The sequence below is a fragment of the Oryza glaberrima genome, chromosome 2 (assembly GCF_000147395.1).
Source record: "Oryza glaberrima chromosome 2, OglaRS2, whole genome shotgun sequence".
NCBI lineage: Eukaryota > Viridiplantae > Streptophyta > Magnoliopsida > Poales > Poaceae > Oryza > Oryza glaberrima.
The window spans coordinates 1,625,564-1,643,433 of NC_068327.1; the positions used below are offsets into that span (position 1 = coordinate 1,625,564).

The 17,870-nt window shown below is 43.9% G+C and overlaps 2 protein-coding genes across 20 annotated transcripts; both read right to left on the reverse strand.

The window, feature by feature from the left end:
* Positions 1–6,333: 6,333 nt before the first annotated feature.
* LOC127761354 (uncharacterized) lies at positions 6,334–7,564 on the reverse strand. The gene has a single exon (XM_052285634.1). It carries the CDS (start codon positions 7,496–7,498, stop codon positions 6,380–6,382), a length of 1,119 nt encoding a protein of 372 aa, XP_052141594.1. The 5' UTR covers positions 7,499–7,564; the 3' UTR covers positions 6,334–6,379.
* Positions 7,565–8,136: 572 nt separating this feature from the next.
* LOC127763410 (uncharacterized) lies at positions 8,137–15,954 on the reverse strand. 19 transcript variants are annotated; one of them, XR_008015696.1, is made up of 13 exons: positions 15,354–15,954; positions 15,109–15,240; positions 14,669–14,828; positions 14,240–14,388; positions 13,988–14,163; positions 13,741–13,855; positions 12,969–13,007; positions 12,799–12,872; positions 11,747–12,018; positions 10,622–10,737; positions 10,422–10,529; positions 10,028–10,146; positions 8,780–9,364 (listed from the first exon to the last, which is right to left on the reverse strand). XR_008015696.1 is itself a non-coding variant. In XM_052288098.1 (4 exons), the coding sequence occupies exons 1-3, from the start codon at positions 15,451–15,453 to the stop codon at positions 13,995–13,997; spliced, it is 465 nt and encodes a 154-aa protein (XP_052144058.1). In that variant the 5' UTR covers positions 15,454–15,954; the 3' UTR covers positions 13,014–13,855; positions 13,988–13,994. The 19 variants fall into 19 exon arrangements, 1 of the variants encoding a protein (XP_052144058.1); XR_008015694.1 differs by having other exon boundaries at positions 15,347–15,954; XR_008015703.1 differs by having other exon boundaries at positions 11,747–11,849; positions 11,978–12,018; positions 15,109–15,954.
* Between the last annotated feature and the right edge of the window lie 1,916 nt (positions 15,955–17,870).

The following is a 17,870-nucleotide window of genomic DNA, read 5'->3' on the forward strand; positions in this document are numbered from 1 at the left end:
GATGTGAATCTACTCGAGGAACATCGAGAAAGAGTTGCCGTCAGAGCAGCCGGCTACCAGCCGGCCCTTCGCCGATATCATGAGAAGCGCATCAGAGCACGCACACTTTCGATCGGCGATTACGTCCTCCGACGGGTTCAAAGCCAAGCAGGGCGTAACAAGCTCTCACCCAAGTGGGAAGGACCATACACGATCACGCAAGTCTTGCGGCCGGGCGCATTCAAGATTGCAGACGACGATGGCCGCGAGTTAGCAAATTCTTGGAACATTGATCAATTATGTAAATTTTATGTATAAATCAATAGTATCCATATTTGTAAGATATCTTACGATTTTCATAAAGTTGATTTCAGGTAAAGAATATCGTCAAAGTGTTCCTTCCCAATGATCCCTTACCACGACGACACCTAGAGTTGAACCTATCCTATTGTCCCTTTACGCCGTCCTGGCAAGGCCTCTAAGGAACCTAAGGGAACTACGGCTGGGGACGCCCAGAGCAGATAAGGCCTTGTCAAATTATGCAGAGACAAACGACCATGTAAGATCTAGTCATGTAAGAGTTCTCACCGTGCGTATTAACCAAGCCGTGTAATCGGAAATTGAGTTTTCCAACTTCACGGCTGGGGGCTAGGGTCAGCGATTTTTCAACCAAGGCAGGTCAAGGGTCTATGAGCCTTATCCTCCGAGAATGATTCTCCAACAACAAGGCTGGGGGCTAGGGAGAGTGTATGGCTCAAGTGACTTATCAACGTCGCAAAGTGAGAAAACACTCACACATAACATACCCAGAGTAAGAAAACTTAGTTAGATAGATTTCATTTCTATTTCACAAGGATTTCTTACATGTCATAAACACTTCAAAATATATTACATGCTTCCTTGAGATGTTTTTTCTACAGGACGCAAAAACTACCAGGACGGCCAACGCCAATCCATGGAGTGGAAAACCTTCTCGACGAGTGGCGCCATCGACTACGCAAGACCATCGATTTCAGCGGGCGTCCTCCGAGAACGCGAGAACCCTTCACGAAGGAACTTGAGGTGCAACTGCGGGCGGTGATCTCGGATGCAAGCCAGCACATGTCCTCCAGCGTAGCGGCTCGCTCGACGGCACTCCTGCTTCAAGGCCTCGTCGATGCGCTTGCCAATCCTGTCGAGTTGTGCACAGGCCCCTTTCATCCACGAGATGTAACCAGCAGCCGACTCCTCGGGATCCCCACGGGGAACTCGGAGCTCCTTGCAAACTTCCGCCATGGCCATGCAGCAACTCTTGAGGTACGAGTTGAACCACACCTCGCGACCTCGGAGAGTTTCCACGGTCTGGTCCTTCTTCGCTTCCACGATGGCCCTTTCGAGTTCGGCCACCTCGAGCTTCGTCTTCCAATATTGGATTTGACGATCTCGGTCAACCAGCATGTTCTCGAAATCTGCCGAACACGGAAAGGACTAAGTCAAGCTACTCTTCTCACTCCAGAACACAGCTAATTAAGTCAATCCGAACACAAGGAGCGAAGGAAATCAAGACACAAACCTAAAGACATCATCGCCATGCTCGCTAACACGGACGGGCCTTGGTCAACCTCGACCTCTGGCACGTGCGGCTCGAGCGTGAGCGCCGAAACGACTACCAGCGTATCAGGCTATCCGCGCTGCTGGACATCCTCGACATCAATATATCTACAATGACAAAGCTACTCGGGATCACGTGCTGACGAGACAAGGGAAACAACTGTTTAAATAAAGGCAGTTCGGACCGACAGAAAGTTTTACAGCATGTTGATTAAGGGGTACAAGGGAAAATAAAGCCCTACTCTTCAAAAAGGGGGAGGACAGACTCCCCCAAATCACCGACTTCCTCCATCGTGTCCTTACGCGCGTCATCGGCGGCCCCTCGATCCAAAGCCTCTTTGAGGTCTAAGTCGGGATGCGCCAACCTCATACACGCAAGGACATGGCATGCCCGGTGAAGATACCGTTGGACGTCTCTTCACCAATCCTAGCCGCATGGTGGGAGGGAATCACCTCCATCGCCTGCGCCAACTCGGCGAGTGAGAACGTCAGCGAGTACTCATCGGGGTGCGCCGTGATTGTAGTCGTGACACCACACTCCCCGGCGAGTTGATGTAGGCCAGTGTACGATGTCCGCAGCGACCCGTGGATCTCCGTCAGGTAGTTCTCGAGCTCCGACATCCGGTGCTTGAGTCCTTGCCGCTGCATCTCGTTACCGGCCACTAGCTCCCTCATCTTTTGGAGGTCCTCGCGGGTCTCCGCCAGATCGCGCACCAGCTGATTGGCGCGCTGGGTTGCTGACGACGCCGCCGCCCTAGCCTCCTCGATCTCGCGGCCTACACCGCGAGCGCCAGCCCTGGAGGATGCGCTCTATCTCCGCTTGGAGCTCCCCCCCCCCCCCCCCAGTTAAGGGCGTCGGCAGACAAGGGCCGCGTAGGCACGAGGCTGGCGATGGGGCTATTCGGCACTGCCTCCGGGTCCTTAGTGGCGACCACGACGCCCGTCAAGGTCACTGCAGGGGACACACTGGAAGCAGCGTCAGTCCCACTGTGCGCCGCTTTCGCCTGGGCCGCCCTGCCAAAGTTTTTCTCTTCTCCATGAGGCTGCGTGATCAAAGTTTAGAGAACGAAAACACCTCAAAGACATTTACTTACTTCTCGCCGATCGTCACCAGCCTCTGCTTTCGCCGAGGCGGTAGAGACGCGTCCGAGTCCTGAGTAAGAAAATTTGATGTGAGGTTGAATCGTTCCGACTACGCACTCAAGGACGAAAGAGAAACTTACCACTGGATCCGTCGCCTTCCTGCGTGTCCCGAACACAGAGGAGAACCTTCTCCCCTTCTTCGGAGCATTGCCACCGCTGGAGGTGGCAGCAGCAGCAGCGTCTGAGGCCTCCTGTGCGACGCCCTCTTTCAACGACGTCGCCGCCTGGTGATCCACGAGTGGCCCGATGACGTCCGTTAGAGGGAGAGCCTGCACAACATGAAGTCACAACACGATCGAGGAGGCTACAACATCGAATGAATAGCGATCTCATCGGCAATCGCCGCCGCCCTAGCGACCTACAACATCGAACGCTAACATGGCCGATGAGATCGCTATTCGTCACGGCGGCAATCATACGCGTATCGCTGGGAATTAGGAACGACGCCGCAAACCAACAGACAAGGTAGCTAGCATCATAGCAATGCGAGGATGGACTGCGCGTAGGGTAGGCAGGGCCCCTACCGTTTGGGGGGCCCAGAGCGGCCGCACCGCTCCCCCCCCCCCCCCCCCCCCCCCGTCAGGGCTGGCCCTACTTAGAGGTGTCGTGTTCACACGACCGTTTGTTTGATCTTTGCTTGTCGGGGGTGTAAGACACGGCTTGCATCCCTATCGACTGTTTAATGTCGATCTTGTAACTCTTGTAAACTCTCTCTCTCTCTTTAATAAATTTAGGGCGGCCAACTCTTCGGCCGTCCCGGCAAAAAAAAATATTAACATTAGATGTAGTACTAACTTGCTGCAACGAAAAAAAAACCTGCAGCAAGTTAATGACTCATCAAAGCTCCATGTAGCAACTTCTTGAGCATATCACACTGATCCACGCTATGGCAGCAGACAGCCTCTACACACAATTTGCAAAACCGCCGGTAACGGCGGTAAGGGTCTACCCGCGGCAGGGTTTAGTGAAATTTGGCAGAATTCAATTTTTTTAAAAAAAATATCGGAAAAAAATCAAAAAAAAATCATGTAAGTAGTTCTTAAACTGTAGTGGTTTACGGTAAAGAATTTTTGTTGAAAAAGAGTAAGATAACATCACATTTGAGGGTGAAACCAAAAGTAGTTTAAGAAATGGAAAAAAGGAAAGGAAGAAATGGGCCAAAACTGCACTGTTCAACCGGCCTATTAAGGTTCAATAGTGGAGAAAATATCTCCTCTTGATTCCCCTCTCGTTCTCTTTCTGTCTGCATCTCACACGACTTGATACTCATGTCCATGGAGCAGTATAACATGATATATCCCTTTTTTTTTGATAAATTGGCTCTTTACAGAAACTTATTTTGAAACTAGCCCTGCCAAAAACTTCAACCAAAAATTGGTCGTCGGCTCAGCGTCAGCGGGCTTGGCGCTGAGGTTGCACCCAGTCGCACCAATGGACCTGGCGCTGACCTCCTACCACCGTGGCGGCCGAGCGCCTCCCCTTGCCGACGTGGCAGGGAGGTCAGCGCCAACCGCCTCAGCGCTGAGCTGCCCAACTTCAGTGCCAACTGTGTTGGCGCTGACCTTGCTTCCTTAGTGACTGGCTCCCCCCGAGCCAGCACTAATCCAATCTCTACTCTCCTCTCTCCCTAAAATATTCTAATTAATAGATACAATTGTTTTCTTCGGACTCAATCCGTGCATGGCAATTCTCATGAAACATATTAACCCAATCCGACAATAATTCCAATACCATATTGTCGGAATCGGCTCCATCGGCTACCTTGTCCGACTCAGTCTCTGCCGACGAATACCTTAGCCGATTCGGCTTGCAGCCGATGCGCACTCTGTTTCTAAGGTTATCGAATTCCTTCAAATCCGCTTCGGTTTTTTACTTCAGATCCAATACATGATTTACCAGATTTGATCGTTAACACTAACCTTCTTTTACTTTTAGTACCAGATGAAATTGTTCTGAAGAGGTTGGGATTCTTATAAGTGAAGATAGCTCGGATGAAGTGCGTCTTCATTTGATTGCTTTCTTTTAGTTTGTGGTTGGTATTTCTTCCTCAGGATTTTGCTCTCTTTTCTAGCAAGGATCAACTTTAAAGTAAAGTGAAGTCAATGACTAGAAAGTGAATGGTCTCTACCCTGCAAAACCATAGGTGGTTATGCCTATCTGGTCTCTACCCTGCAAAACCATAGGTGGTTATGCCTATCTTATATGAATTTTTTTTATAATTAGTATTTTCATTGTTGTTAGATGATAAAACATGATTAATACTTTATGCGTGACTTATCTTTTTAATTTTTTTCATAATTTTTTCAAATAAGACGGACGGTCAAACGTTGGACACGGAAACCAGGGTTTGTCTTTTTTGGGGGCGGAGGGAGTAGGTTCCATCCCCTATCCGATAGGTAATAAAACCTATCCAATCAACTCATATACGAGACTAGTCAGAAACCGGGGTCGATGCCTTGGTTGTCACCGCCAACCTTTTTTATCCCTTACGGATGTAGGTGGTGTTTGGATCCAGGGACTTAACTTTAGTCACTATATTTAGACACTAATTTAAAGTATTAAATATAGACTACTTACAAAACTAATTACATAAATGAAATCTAATTCGCGAGACAAATTTTTTAAGCCTAATTAATCCACAATTAGTGAACGTTTACTGTAGCATCATATAGGCTAATCATTGATTAATTAGGCTCAATAGATTCGTCTCGCGAATTAGTCTAAGATTATGGATGGGTTTTATTAATAGTCTACGTTTAATATTTATAATTAGTGTCCAAACATCCGATGTGATAGGGACTTTAATCCCATCTAAACAGGGTCGTAGACTGCTGCGTGTATACTTTTTTAAACTCTAATGTAATAAAAAAGAAGCATCCATTCAGTGATTGGCATAATCAAGACATTAGACATCACACTATCTTCATGTATATTGTTTGGCTGATGTGCCTTAGATACAATAGTATACACAGTGGTGTCTGTATTGGGCAGTCTTACATCATAAAAAAAAATCCACTTGTAAAAGTATATATGTAGTTACAATACCATGCTGAGACAAATAAAATGAAAGATGAACTGAAGCGTCATATTGATGTACAATTGTACACATTTATTATAAAAGTGTAACATTATTTCTGACAATGTTCTGCGACTTAACACCAACAAACTTAGAAGTAAAAAGAGGAGTCGTTAGACTCACAGGAGACTACCAGGCAATACTTCACAAACTTGGATCCAACGCAAATACGCAATGTAACTGAATTGTCAGGTAGGATGCATGCAGAGCCGTTTTGAAGTAATGCATGTAGTAATATACTCATTGAAAAGTATTAAATTAGGATGTGCAGTTAAGCCTGTAAGTTACAGTGAAGCTGAAGAAAATAAACCCCACCTTCAACGTTTTGATTGTTATTAAATCCTTCTGTGTTTGCCAAACTGATACTATGACCTTTCTTGCAGTTAAATAGTGACTTAACTGTCGTGAAAGAAAAGGAAAGCACACGGATCAATGAAGAGGCTTCACATAGAATTGCATCCTTCAAATAATGCATATGTCTATTACTAGAGTTCACAGAGCAATGCAATGCAGAGTTTATAAAGCTAACAGATGAATCAGCAGGATTAACAAAATAAAGGTTTATTAAAACACTAGTTAGGAGTACTCAAGTTAGAGTACAGAAACAGGAGTGTCGTGTTCACCAAAGCTATAACGGCATGACTTGTGCTTGATGATGTGAAGCTTGTCACTGCAGCCACGCACAACCTCCACGCCGGTGAGCATGGTGAAATTCTTATCACCCCCCTCGGAGACGCTGCAAGATTTGCTGAGGGTCTCCCGGCGATCTACCATGAACAGCTTAGCGATGCAGAGCTTGCCAGCACCAAGGTGTATGACATGCGACACATGCGCTTCTGGCACCGTGAAGCCATCGCACCCGCTGTGCACCACCAGCGGTGGCTGCTGCTGCTGCTGCTTGACAGTAGAGGACAGGTCCCACGCACCAAGGACGCCATCGTCCACGGCAGAAAATCCAAACCAGATGCCGTGCTCGGGGACGTACTCGGCGCGGCCAAGGAAGGGCAGCTTCCAGTCGCCGGCCTTTCTCCAAGCGGAGCTCGCCGTGTCGAAGGAGTAGGTGCCGTAGCTCATGGTGGATACCAAGATGTGCGAGTTGCCGACTGCTGCGTACCCGCAGATCTCGCCGGCGCCTAGGCCTCTGTAGCCGGCGGCGTGCACGCACGGAGGCGGCGGCAGGGGACGCCAGAAGCAGTCGTCCCCCTCCTTCCAAATCCCACCGTTGGGGTTGGGGTTGGGGCGACGTTCTTCACAGTGGATGAGCGCCTCGATAACCGACCGTCGACACTTACCGCTGCCATCCTTGTCAGGCCAAGGTATAGTCTCCATGACGTACAGGTCGTCGCCGACGGCGAGCGACAGGTTCCAGCTCTTGGGCGTTACCATGGTGGGCAACGCACGGACGGTGTGCGTGACGGGGTCGTAGAGGATGGCGCGGCCGGTCTGGTCGACGGTGACGATCTTGTCATCGTTCCTGCGCATGAAATCCATCCACATGACGGTGCCCGTCCCCGGCGTGCCGGAGGGACGGAAGGTCATGGTTGTTGGAGGCAGGGGAACTTCCTCCACCGGCGGCGCCGGTCGGTCGAGCGGCAGCGTACCATTGGGGTAGAAGAGATGGGACGGGTTGATGCGGCGTAGACTGTGGGTGTGGGAGAGGGGGCCGGGTTTGTAGCAGATGTCCACCATGTGCAGGAACCGCCGGATCATCGTCACCCCAAAGCTCTTGTCGGACGGGGACGGGGGCGGCGGCGTCGGAAGGGGAGAAGCAAAAGAGGTGCGATGAGATCTGGATGGGGGGTCTAGGTTTTTAACCACTAGCGGGCGACCTGCGGTGCAGACCAAGTCCAACATTGCGGCCCGCCTGTCACTAGCCCAAATATTTATTAGGAATAAGTCTATTAATCCTCCCTCATTGCTTGCCCTAGGTCGAATCAACATCCCTCAAGTACAAAACCGGGTACATCTCCCAACTTCAAAAACCAGTGTAAATTGACTTCTTCTGTGATTTGGAAAGCAGTTTTTGCTAACGTGGCAGCTTGATTTGGTCAAAGCATGTTGACATGGCAGCCTAGTCATTATAGGAATTGAAAATAAAAGTGGGTCCTACATTTAAGTGCAAAAAATAAAAATAGTGAGGCCCCCTTCTATTTCTCTCTCGGCCTGTTTGGTTGGGGGAGTTTTCAGCAGAAACTGAGAGTTTAGAGGTAATGAGCTATTAATTGTTTTATTTGTTTGATAGACATGAGAATTTTGGTGGGATGGAGAATCGAGGAACGAACTTCTTTCTTTTTAATGCCTGAGTAGGTGATGGTAATTGGGAGGGAATTCCTCCTTTACTTTACCTATATAAATCTCAACCATACATTTTCATTAATGGCATATTCTCCAACTAAACTCCCTATTAATTTTCTCCACCTCTACCAAATAAAATATTATGGTTAAAAATCAAATTCTCTTATTAATCTCATCATCAATCCTCTCACGTAAATTCTCGATTCCCTTCCCTTGAGTTGGCAAACAAGCCGTCTCGCGCAGCTGCCACTGCGGCGCTCCGCACTGCACGCGTGAAAGCCGATTTAGCCACGTGCGATTGCTGGGTATTGCTTTCGGGTTATGGCGATGAAATCGGTGGCAATTCACCGGTTCACTCCCATTTGTACACTGAGTGCCAACACCGCCACATCGACGCACCGCTCACCTCGACGCCGAGATGGTGATCTTGTGCTCTTCCTCCTCCGTGCGACTTCGCCTTAATTTGGCGCCCTCCTGCCGCCAACGGGCCGCTCCCACCAACCCCTAGTTTCTCCCCGCGCGTTTCAGTGGACTAGAGGCTGGGGCGCGCCCTTGGCGCGCCGCCTGCACACAGCTGATCAGCAAGTGTAATTTGTGATCAGCTTGCTATATATTGTTTGTTTAATTGTAGTTTGATTGATTGCTTCTATCGGATAATATTGGAGAGTATTGGTGATTATATAAGGAAACAAAGAATACATTTCAAATATATTCATGATTGTACATTAAGGATCACAATGGTGTCTGAAAATTCAAATGTACATATACATGCAGAAGTTATACCCAATACCTAGCTGGAGTACTTGTCGAGCCATCCTAAAATGCAAAATTAGAGCTCAAAACATATCAAAAAAAAATTCTCAGAGACGTTCATAGATCTTTGTCGGTCACCTCAATCAAACATACAAGCAGAAACACGGAATTCTTCAAAAGCTTCATTACACCAGTACTATCACCATGTTCATAATTGAGGTAAATAACAGAAAATAAAATTACTACAATATACACACATAAGTCTTCGACAAAACCTAACCTTCCTGTAAAGGCAGTCCAAAACCTTAAGTGCTTTCTTTTGAATAGAGCTAGTAAAAGTCACTCGGAACCATTATGATATGCAATCTTCGTTATGTGCAAACAAGAACCCTATGTCATGAATGACATTATTGCCCAAAGGTTCTTGTTGACAACAAATGAACGGTAAGCCTTGATATAACATTAGAGTGCTCTATCAGGCTCATGATTTGAGCCTCCCATTGGATGTCAATCTTACAAATAGTGCACCTATAAGAAATGGATTTATTTATAACGTTTTTTATGAAAAGCTCATCTATAGGTACATATTGAAAATACTGGCAGTTGAGACCAGACCAAACAGTGATGATAAATCCCAAACCATTAACTTTGAGAAAGGTTTCACAACCTTTTTTCAAAGTAAAGTAATAGCTAAATACATCCTAACAAATGGCCAACAAATTTGGTTAACCTCATACTTCAATTTTTTTATTAGTTTGGCTTTGGCAACATCAGTTGCTTTACCAAGTTTGCCAACAATAGTTGCATTACCAGTTCCATGATACATGTTGGTATACTGATGATACCAATAGAATGCAGATGCCCCCACACCCTTAAGGATGACTACTGACAAGAAATAGCAACCTTAGGAATGGGTTTAGAGAACAGAACATGGCTGTTGTGGTCCAAACAAATTCATCAGTACAGACAACTTTGCTTTTGCTTTTTGTCATCTTCTCAAGGATAATAAGAAGTATAGAGAACTTCTGATCATTAATCAACAAAGCATGTTTTTTCATACTTTACAGTTTACTCCTCAACACATAATATCTCATCAGTTAAATAACCTTTTTAAATTAAAGATTTTCCTCTGAAGGGTGACATATGTTCTTAACTAAAGGACAGGTCAATGCAGTGAGAGCAGATATATACCTCTTCCTTTCTGCAATAGTGTTAGTGCTGCAGATCTACGTTCGGAGAAGCTACCAACAGCATGAGCAATAAGGTCTGTACTCAACTGTACTTTGCTTGAGAAATTAAATGTGTCGCCACTGCATAACAAATCAAATCTTAAGTAGAAAGACCAAAGAATTGCGCTGCTAGTTGTTTTACAGGGTAGGTAAGTGTATCCCATGGACATAGAAAGGAGCCATACAAAAGGAAAAGAGACAATGGCATATTAAATGAGCAAATAAGAAATAACTAAAATCACCTGGGCATACTTTTACCCAAAAAGTTTATTAATGCCACATGAAACTAAGATAATGATAATAGCTCATCACAAGTAATAGTTCAATACACAATAATAAATAATTGCACAAATCACCTGACCAAGATGTAGAAAGCTGTGACTGTACAGATTATATGAGGCATCACCGAAGTTCAGAGTATGAGAGAACTCTGGAGGCAAAGGTTTGTCCGTAACAGAAGTTACCTATTCAACAAAAAGGGCACAATAATAAGACATCCTGATAAACTTTCATTGCATGAAGTTCAATTCCTTCGTGTGAAAACGATACATGAAACCTGAACGGAAGCCCCACCAAGCTCAATTATCCCAGTATAGTATCTTCGTGAGTCATCGCCTAGGGTACCCAGCGCATAATTTGCCGCAATTCAAGCATACATCCCTTCCTCAGCTCCTGCATGAAAGTAGTAAGCAATTTTATGATCACCTGAACAAAAATACCCAAATATTCCAAACTATCATGCACACAGACACACAAATCAGCCCAGATCAAACACAATCCAATCCCTAAACAGGCAATTGAAATGAACTCCATTCGATATCGTATTAATAAATAGCATAAAAGAACTGTGGCTCCACACATTTCCACAATATACAAAAGATAAGAATTCAACGCTTTCATTATGTAGCATGCCTGAGATCAAGGTGGCCCAATCGTCCTGGAACTGGAACCCCGATTCCCGCAGCAGGCTAAGCTCAGAGTCAGACCTGAGGGTCAATCTATAGCTCGACTGCATCAGAACAATGCAGTTCAGTACAAGGCATAATAATCAAATTGGACAAGTGGCTCACACACGATTTTAATGCCGGGTGTGTCAAGCTTAAAAGTTGTTGGTCGTTGCTCAATACATGTAGAAAAAAAATAAAGCACAGATTGAAGTTGTTCTGCTGACGAAGCGAATGTCTCACACAATAATCCAACTTTGATCTCCATGAATTTCAATTTCGGCAAAGAAACTGGTGTTCCTTTTGTATTCAGGTTTAATCCAGAAAGATATAAATTCCTTTCCAATTCAGGTTTAACCCAAAAAATATGTCAATTCCATGCCCTTATAATTTTAAAGACACAATAAGCTAAATTTGCAATTGTATTTTACATGTAGAATCATTCATTGTCGTCTCAGCTGAAGGCTGCAGAGAAACCCTTTTTTCTTTGGATTCTAGAATGATATGGTAATAAATGAAGGGTCCAAAAATGAAGAAAATTAATGGTAAGCCACATAATCAAAAATAAAAAGTAAGATTCATAAAGCAATAGTATGACTAAACATGATCAGTAATAACTTCATGTATGTATGGCCAGGTGGCAACCACGAGCGGAGATCATGTTGCAAATAGGAGGCTATTCTATAGCTGCAACTAAAAGGCTAATCTTTAGAGTCACCGCAACATGAAATAGATACCTAGAGAAACTTAAGTTTTGATAAGCAGCTTGAAACTTAAATGGTCCATTTGTGGGGAAATTCAATAGGGTCTCTTCCAGTAAGGTGATCTCTATCCATAAATCTGTAAGTTGTCAAAATGAACAGAAACATTAATTGTGATGTAGCTTACTAAGTCCATTTGATATTCAGTTTTTACGTCATCAGACCACTCACAAGGTCATTAGGGATGTTAATATTGGAAACCATCACCTGGTGCTGGTGAGCTCGTGAAGTTATTCTTGTTTAGGTCCCTGTAAAAAGGAAGAAATTTTACCATAAGTTAGAGGATCATTAACCTTAAATTTTCCTATATTACAAACTTTTGTTCATTAAAATTGTAAACCCTGGAAATGATTGCTAGAGTCAGTGAGTAATAATGAAATATCACAACAAATGTGCAGTTGCTACAGGTAACCATTCATAACGGTGGACAAGTATCCCTAGTATAGGTGGGGTAATTCCAAACGACGATTACAAAGGACAAATCACAAGTTGAAATTGACTCCAACAAAGTGATTATCCCTAGCTTTCATTTAATCATGCACCATTGGAATGGTGCCTACACCACTGTGCAATAATTAATTGGTTAAGAAAAACAAGTTTGTTAACAATTTTGTATATATTATGCTCCCTCTACTCCCAAAATATAGCAAATGTATCTTGACAAAACATTATTGAGTCAACTCCCTCTCCTTTGTCCCAAAAGTTGTTATGTTTTCAAATGGAAATATATAGTATTATATAGCAACAAATTAAATAAATTGTAAATGAGGACTAAAAGCGAATAAAAAGTATTGAGTCAAAACATATGAGCAGTGAGGAAAATATTTGCAGTCCAGCATTTATCATGATCAGTTGTCACCGAAAGATATATATATAAAAGAACCAAATCTATCGGTTGTCAAGTGTAAGGAAAATCATGAAGAGTGCAGTGATATGTTCTGTGACACTTGGTTCTTAATTTCTGAAATGTTAAATAATGCAGGTAAACAATTAATTAATGGTTTATATCAAAATACTTTATTAACTACCTTGTCAAGTATGTCAGAAAGCTTGCTCTTCTTCATCTGGAGCTCCTACCACTCCGCCATGGACGTGTTGGTGGCTGATAAAAGAGGGCAGAAAATTGTCATACTTATCAATCACTCTAATACTACCGAAGCCTGAATCTATTGAGACAAGATTTGATTTGATGTCATACATATCACACCGAAACATGGTTCCCATTCTTCCAAATGCCCTACAAATGAATAACGGTATAATAAATTTTAAACCAGGTAAATATTGCACCATTCAGAATTTCTCTACCAGAAAGAAACATTCGAGTACAGAAAGAAACATTCGAGTACCTCATACGCTATTAATAATATGTCATCTTAAGGACAAATTCACCTAGGAAAGTTGTAGCCAGCACAAGAATAAAAATATCTGGTGTAGAAACAACAGTACTTGGTGTGTGGTCAGCAACACCATGGAAATAATAAGAGAGAAGTTTAAAATGTTTTAATATTTTGGAGACAACACAGTAAGAACCAATCATAAATATCAAGCCACAGATTTTTAGAATTCCTAGGAATTATATGGAATAAAAAAAACGGATTGAAATAGTCCAGTTTTCCGTTCAAGTTATTTTGATGGAAATACTATAGACTGACTTATCTAGAGCAGCCATCTAAAAACTGTTGAACACTACAAAGTGAAGGATATGATAAATGTAATATGTTCAACAAGCAATAAAAGTAATTGTTTCTTGAATTCAAAAACTACATTGATGTTGTGGACTGGGAGTGTGGGAGCAAATATAAGAAGGCAATTTCTTTTTCATAACAAGCATAAAAAAACAAACAACCTATGATGTTCATGTCACCTTCTCAAAGTACAAGGGAATCCACTCTCCAAGGAATAAATTGGATGAGTGGTTTGTGGCTGCAAGATCAGAGTGGACTTAGGGAAGCGAATGGCGAAGTACTGACTGGTTAGGCTTGGTAGTGTTGCTTGCTGCTTGCTGTGGCCGTAGGGAAGCCTCTATCTGGTCTATCCACTCTTAGTCAGAACTCAGAAGCTTCCGGCGGTGAGGATCTAGCAGTTCTGTCACATAAAAATTAAGATGTCATTTGTGGATCAGTCAAAAGTATACATAGAAAAATAGTTTACCGAGAAGGGCCTATAGCAGTCGAAGCACATTCATTTATTAATATTTGCTAACAAATCCATAAATACCTTACATTTATTTGTTTGATAAGCGTGTCCATCTTGAGGAAAGTAAGTGAAAATCAAGTTCCCCAGGAAACTCGTTGGGCCAAGGGGCATAGAAAGCAAACTCTAGGTCAATCACTTGAGCAGAATCTGTGGTCAGAATGATGGAACCAGGAAGAACATGTGCTCTTCCAATAGACCTGCAGTTGCAAATCATGTCCATCATCTCCTATGAAAGAAAATAGAAATGTTGATTTAATCAAGAGATCTAGTTACATTGATTTCAATTCAACAATCTCCAACTTAAGCCCAAGATCCTCTCGAACTACTGCAGCATCATTATCAGGTAAGGGTGAGGTGCATCGGCTGTATGTTGCGAGCATGTATGCGGTTGACAATCTGAGAACACAACTTCTTCTCTAAGCCTGCACATCGTCTCAGCATTATCACAGTACTGAGCAACTGCTACCAATTTTTGAAATAATGAACACTTAAGTGATACATTTGGTAGAAGACTTCTGTTTTACATACAATTAGCTGTCTTCAAGTTTCAGCACATAAGTAATTTAACTGATTTGATAATTCAGTATGATCAATTAACAGCTTTAGAACAAATTGTACTTCTGTTGGATTGGCTGATGGAAAGGATAATTAGATAATTACATGATCATACTTGTAACTATAATATGAAGTTCTCAACGGTACCTTAATCATGGAATCATTGGCCATGGAATAACCACAGGAGCAATAGACTTTGAGATCCAACTGAGCAGAATCATGTAACTTGCATTTAGGCTTTACAATGTGCCCTGAGTCAGTTTGGTTTCTAGAAGCTGGAACAACATTTGTGGAGCCATTAATTTTCCTGGAAACAGTACACAAAGCTTATAATGCCTTCTAAACACTCTAACTGTGAATTGGGGAAAAAGAATTACAGGCTTTTCTATGCTTCTATTGTATTGTAAATCACAAAATTGTAGGCAAGTGTCTGTCCTAAAAGAAAAGGCAACAATGTTAGACCTATGTACACATGAATCTTATCTAAGTTCACCGTACACATGAATCTTATCTAAGTTCTCTAAGAATATATACTTGGCTTTCATTGAAAGAAAGGCTTAATAAAAATTAGCAATCTACTCTCATACCTCTGTTTGCATCATACAAACAGAAGCACAGTATGAATACGGTAGGGCTAGTGATGCGTTGCGTAATGATTTTCATCTTAAAGAGTCATATTCTCTACAGCTTTTGGCTTCATTTTCTTGACCTTTTCAGAACTGCAGCAAAAGAAACATATAAAGATTGACATCTTTTTACTGAGCAAAGAACAAAATAGAAGAAGTTGTGCATTTACTGATTTGTAATGACCACAAACAAATCAACCTGTTACCGGCAAAGCACGCCGCATCAGGCAAGGAGAAGAAGACGGGGCCATGAGAGCTCATCACCCTCCTCAGCATCACCGTCGACGCCCGGGAGGGGGGTGGCATAGGTAGCGGCGAGGAAGGGCTCCACCAGCTAGCTCCACCCGTGGCTTAGGGAGACGACGAGGAGGGTGGCAGCGGCTGCTCGAACTGCTCCATCCGCGCTCGCGTCTTGGTGGCGAGCCTCGATCTGCTCCAATCACCGGAGAAGGGGGGCGAGGACCGCACCAACGCCCTGATCTGGTCCACGTCGGCTCCTCGATGTCGTCAGTGGCTCAACCCACCGGTCGGCTCAACCCAACGACGACAACTGCGGCGGCGGCGGCGGTCGGCAGCAGCGGACCTAGGCGGAGACAGAAGCAGCAGCGCTCGGCGACGGGGACGGCAGTGGTGGAGGTAGATACGGCTGCACTCGACAATGCCGATAGCGCGAGGGGAGGCGGAGGTGCTCGGATACAGCGACGCGACGACGGGGACGGCGATGGCGGCGTGAAGGGGAGGCGCAAGGAGGAGGAGGAGGAGGCGGCGGCGGCGGCGGGAGAGGGAGAGGGTGGGCCGTGGGCGTAGGACGAGAGGGAGGAGGAGGAGAAAATTGCAATATTTGAACTGCAAATATTGGAGCTTCATTGTTTTGATATTTCGAGTGGATAACAAACAGGTCCATCTGTGTCTATAAAATATGGTCCGATGTCATTATAGCAAAGGTTAATATCTGCAGTGTCATAATTGCAAATTCCCCGAGGAGGAGAGGTGGGCGGAGGCGGCTAGGGTTGGGGGCTAGGCGGGTTAGTGCACGGAACCTTGCGACATCATCGTCTTCGTCACGTTGAGCACCTCAAACCTCGTCGTCGTCTTCCTCACCTCCTCGATTTGGGCTCCTCACATCCCACCCGATGGACTGGTCCCAGCTCGGTGTCTCATCTTCCACCAATGGCCGAGTCCGATTGCAGTAACCGCCGTCGAACCACGAGCCGTGCTCGAAGTGGCTCGGCGTGTAGGTTCGCACGAATGCGACGAGGCTACGCTTGTAGTCGTCGTCGCCGCACCGGGCGATGGCCTCAAGCGCCGCCCTGACGACGTGGCGGACAGCGTGCGCGACGCCAAAGTCGACGAGGCCTGCTTCGTCGTTGCAGCCGCTGCAGCCGACGCGGCGACCGTCCTCGGAGAAGTAGTTGACGCGGAAGAACCAGCCGCTGCATCGGTCCTCCCAAGTTGCGCTGCTGTTAACGACCAAATTTGGTAATCCCCGAAGATTTCATCGGCTTAGAGTCACTATCGATTTCAGCATCTCGGAATCAGCCGATGAGAGTTATTAAGTCGCCAACAGTCGGATTCTTGGAGGATTCGGTTAAGGAAATTAATCTGTTCAAGGAAACTTATCTAGAAGAGGCCGAGTTCAAGGAGGATACGGCATGGCAATTTATATATTAATTAGGAATAGTTGTTAGTTTCCTTTAATCTTTAGGAAAGTGTGTTTAGTGTCCGATAAGGACTTTATGTTTTGGTTTTGGTGATTAATGATAAATCTAACTATATGAGACTTAATCGTTTTCATGAGCCTTTCTTTGACTAGTCTTATTTGGATATGAAAGTAAAAATGATGAGAGGTATGTATTAAACTTCACATATTCTAACTTGGTCTCTCTTGTGGATCCAAAATATAGTGTGAGCTCCGTCATTGATCTTGATTGATTATGTGCATATGTGTTTCTTTATATCCATATGTATGCACATCTTAAGTGGGAGTTTATTCTATATTTTGTTTATTATTAGCTCTCTACCTTGATTTGAAATCATCTTTCATCTCATCTCTTTGTATTGTTTATATCGGGTTATTATATATCACAAAAGAGCGAAAAGATTGAAAGATCTTGGATCAAACAATTTGTGTAAATGTTGCTTTGGTGATAGATGATAAACCGATATTTATGGGATTAACCTCTCTTTTACATAAGTTGTCAACTAGGTTATTTCCCGATAATGAGATGTGGTAGATGGACCTTAATCATGACAAGAATGAATTGCATGGAGATAAAGCAATATGTATCACTTCTTATCTCCTACTTTTTGATAGTTTCATATATATGATTTCCATGTTATTGTTATATAAGTGTGAGACTAATATTTACTTGAGCCTTATCTTATTTAGTCTCCTTTACTTTGAGAACATATAGATCATGAAGGTATGTGTTTTTGTTTGTCTTTTCATTGCTACATGCATTCTCCATGTGTATAGGATAAACCCCATTGGTTCTTCATAACTTATGCATACACTTGTCTCTCTTGTATATTTATTTGTATGCATATATTTAGGGGGAGCAAATCCTATACATTTATTGTGCATGTTTTAGATCCATGTTGTTCACCTATTATTTATATTGGATCTTTGCATTTGAGCTTGCATACGAGTATATGACACTTGTGATGTTAATGAATACTCAACAAACGTATCCATATCTTTCATATGCAACCGGTTGGTCACC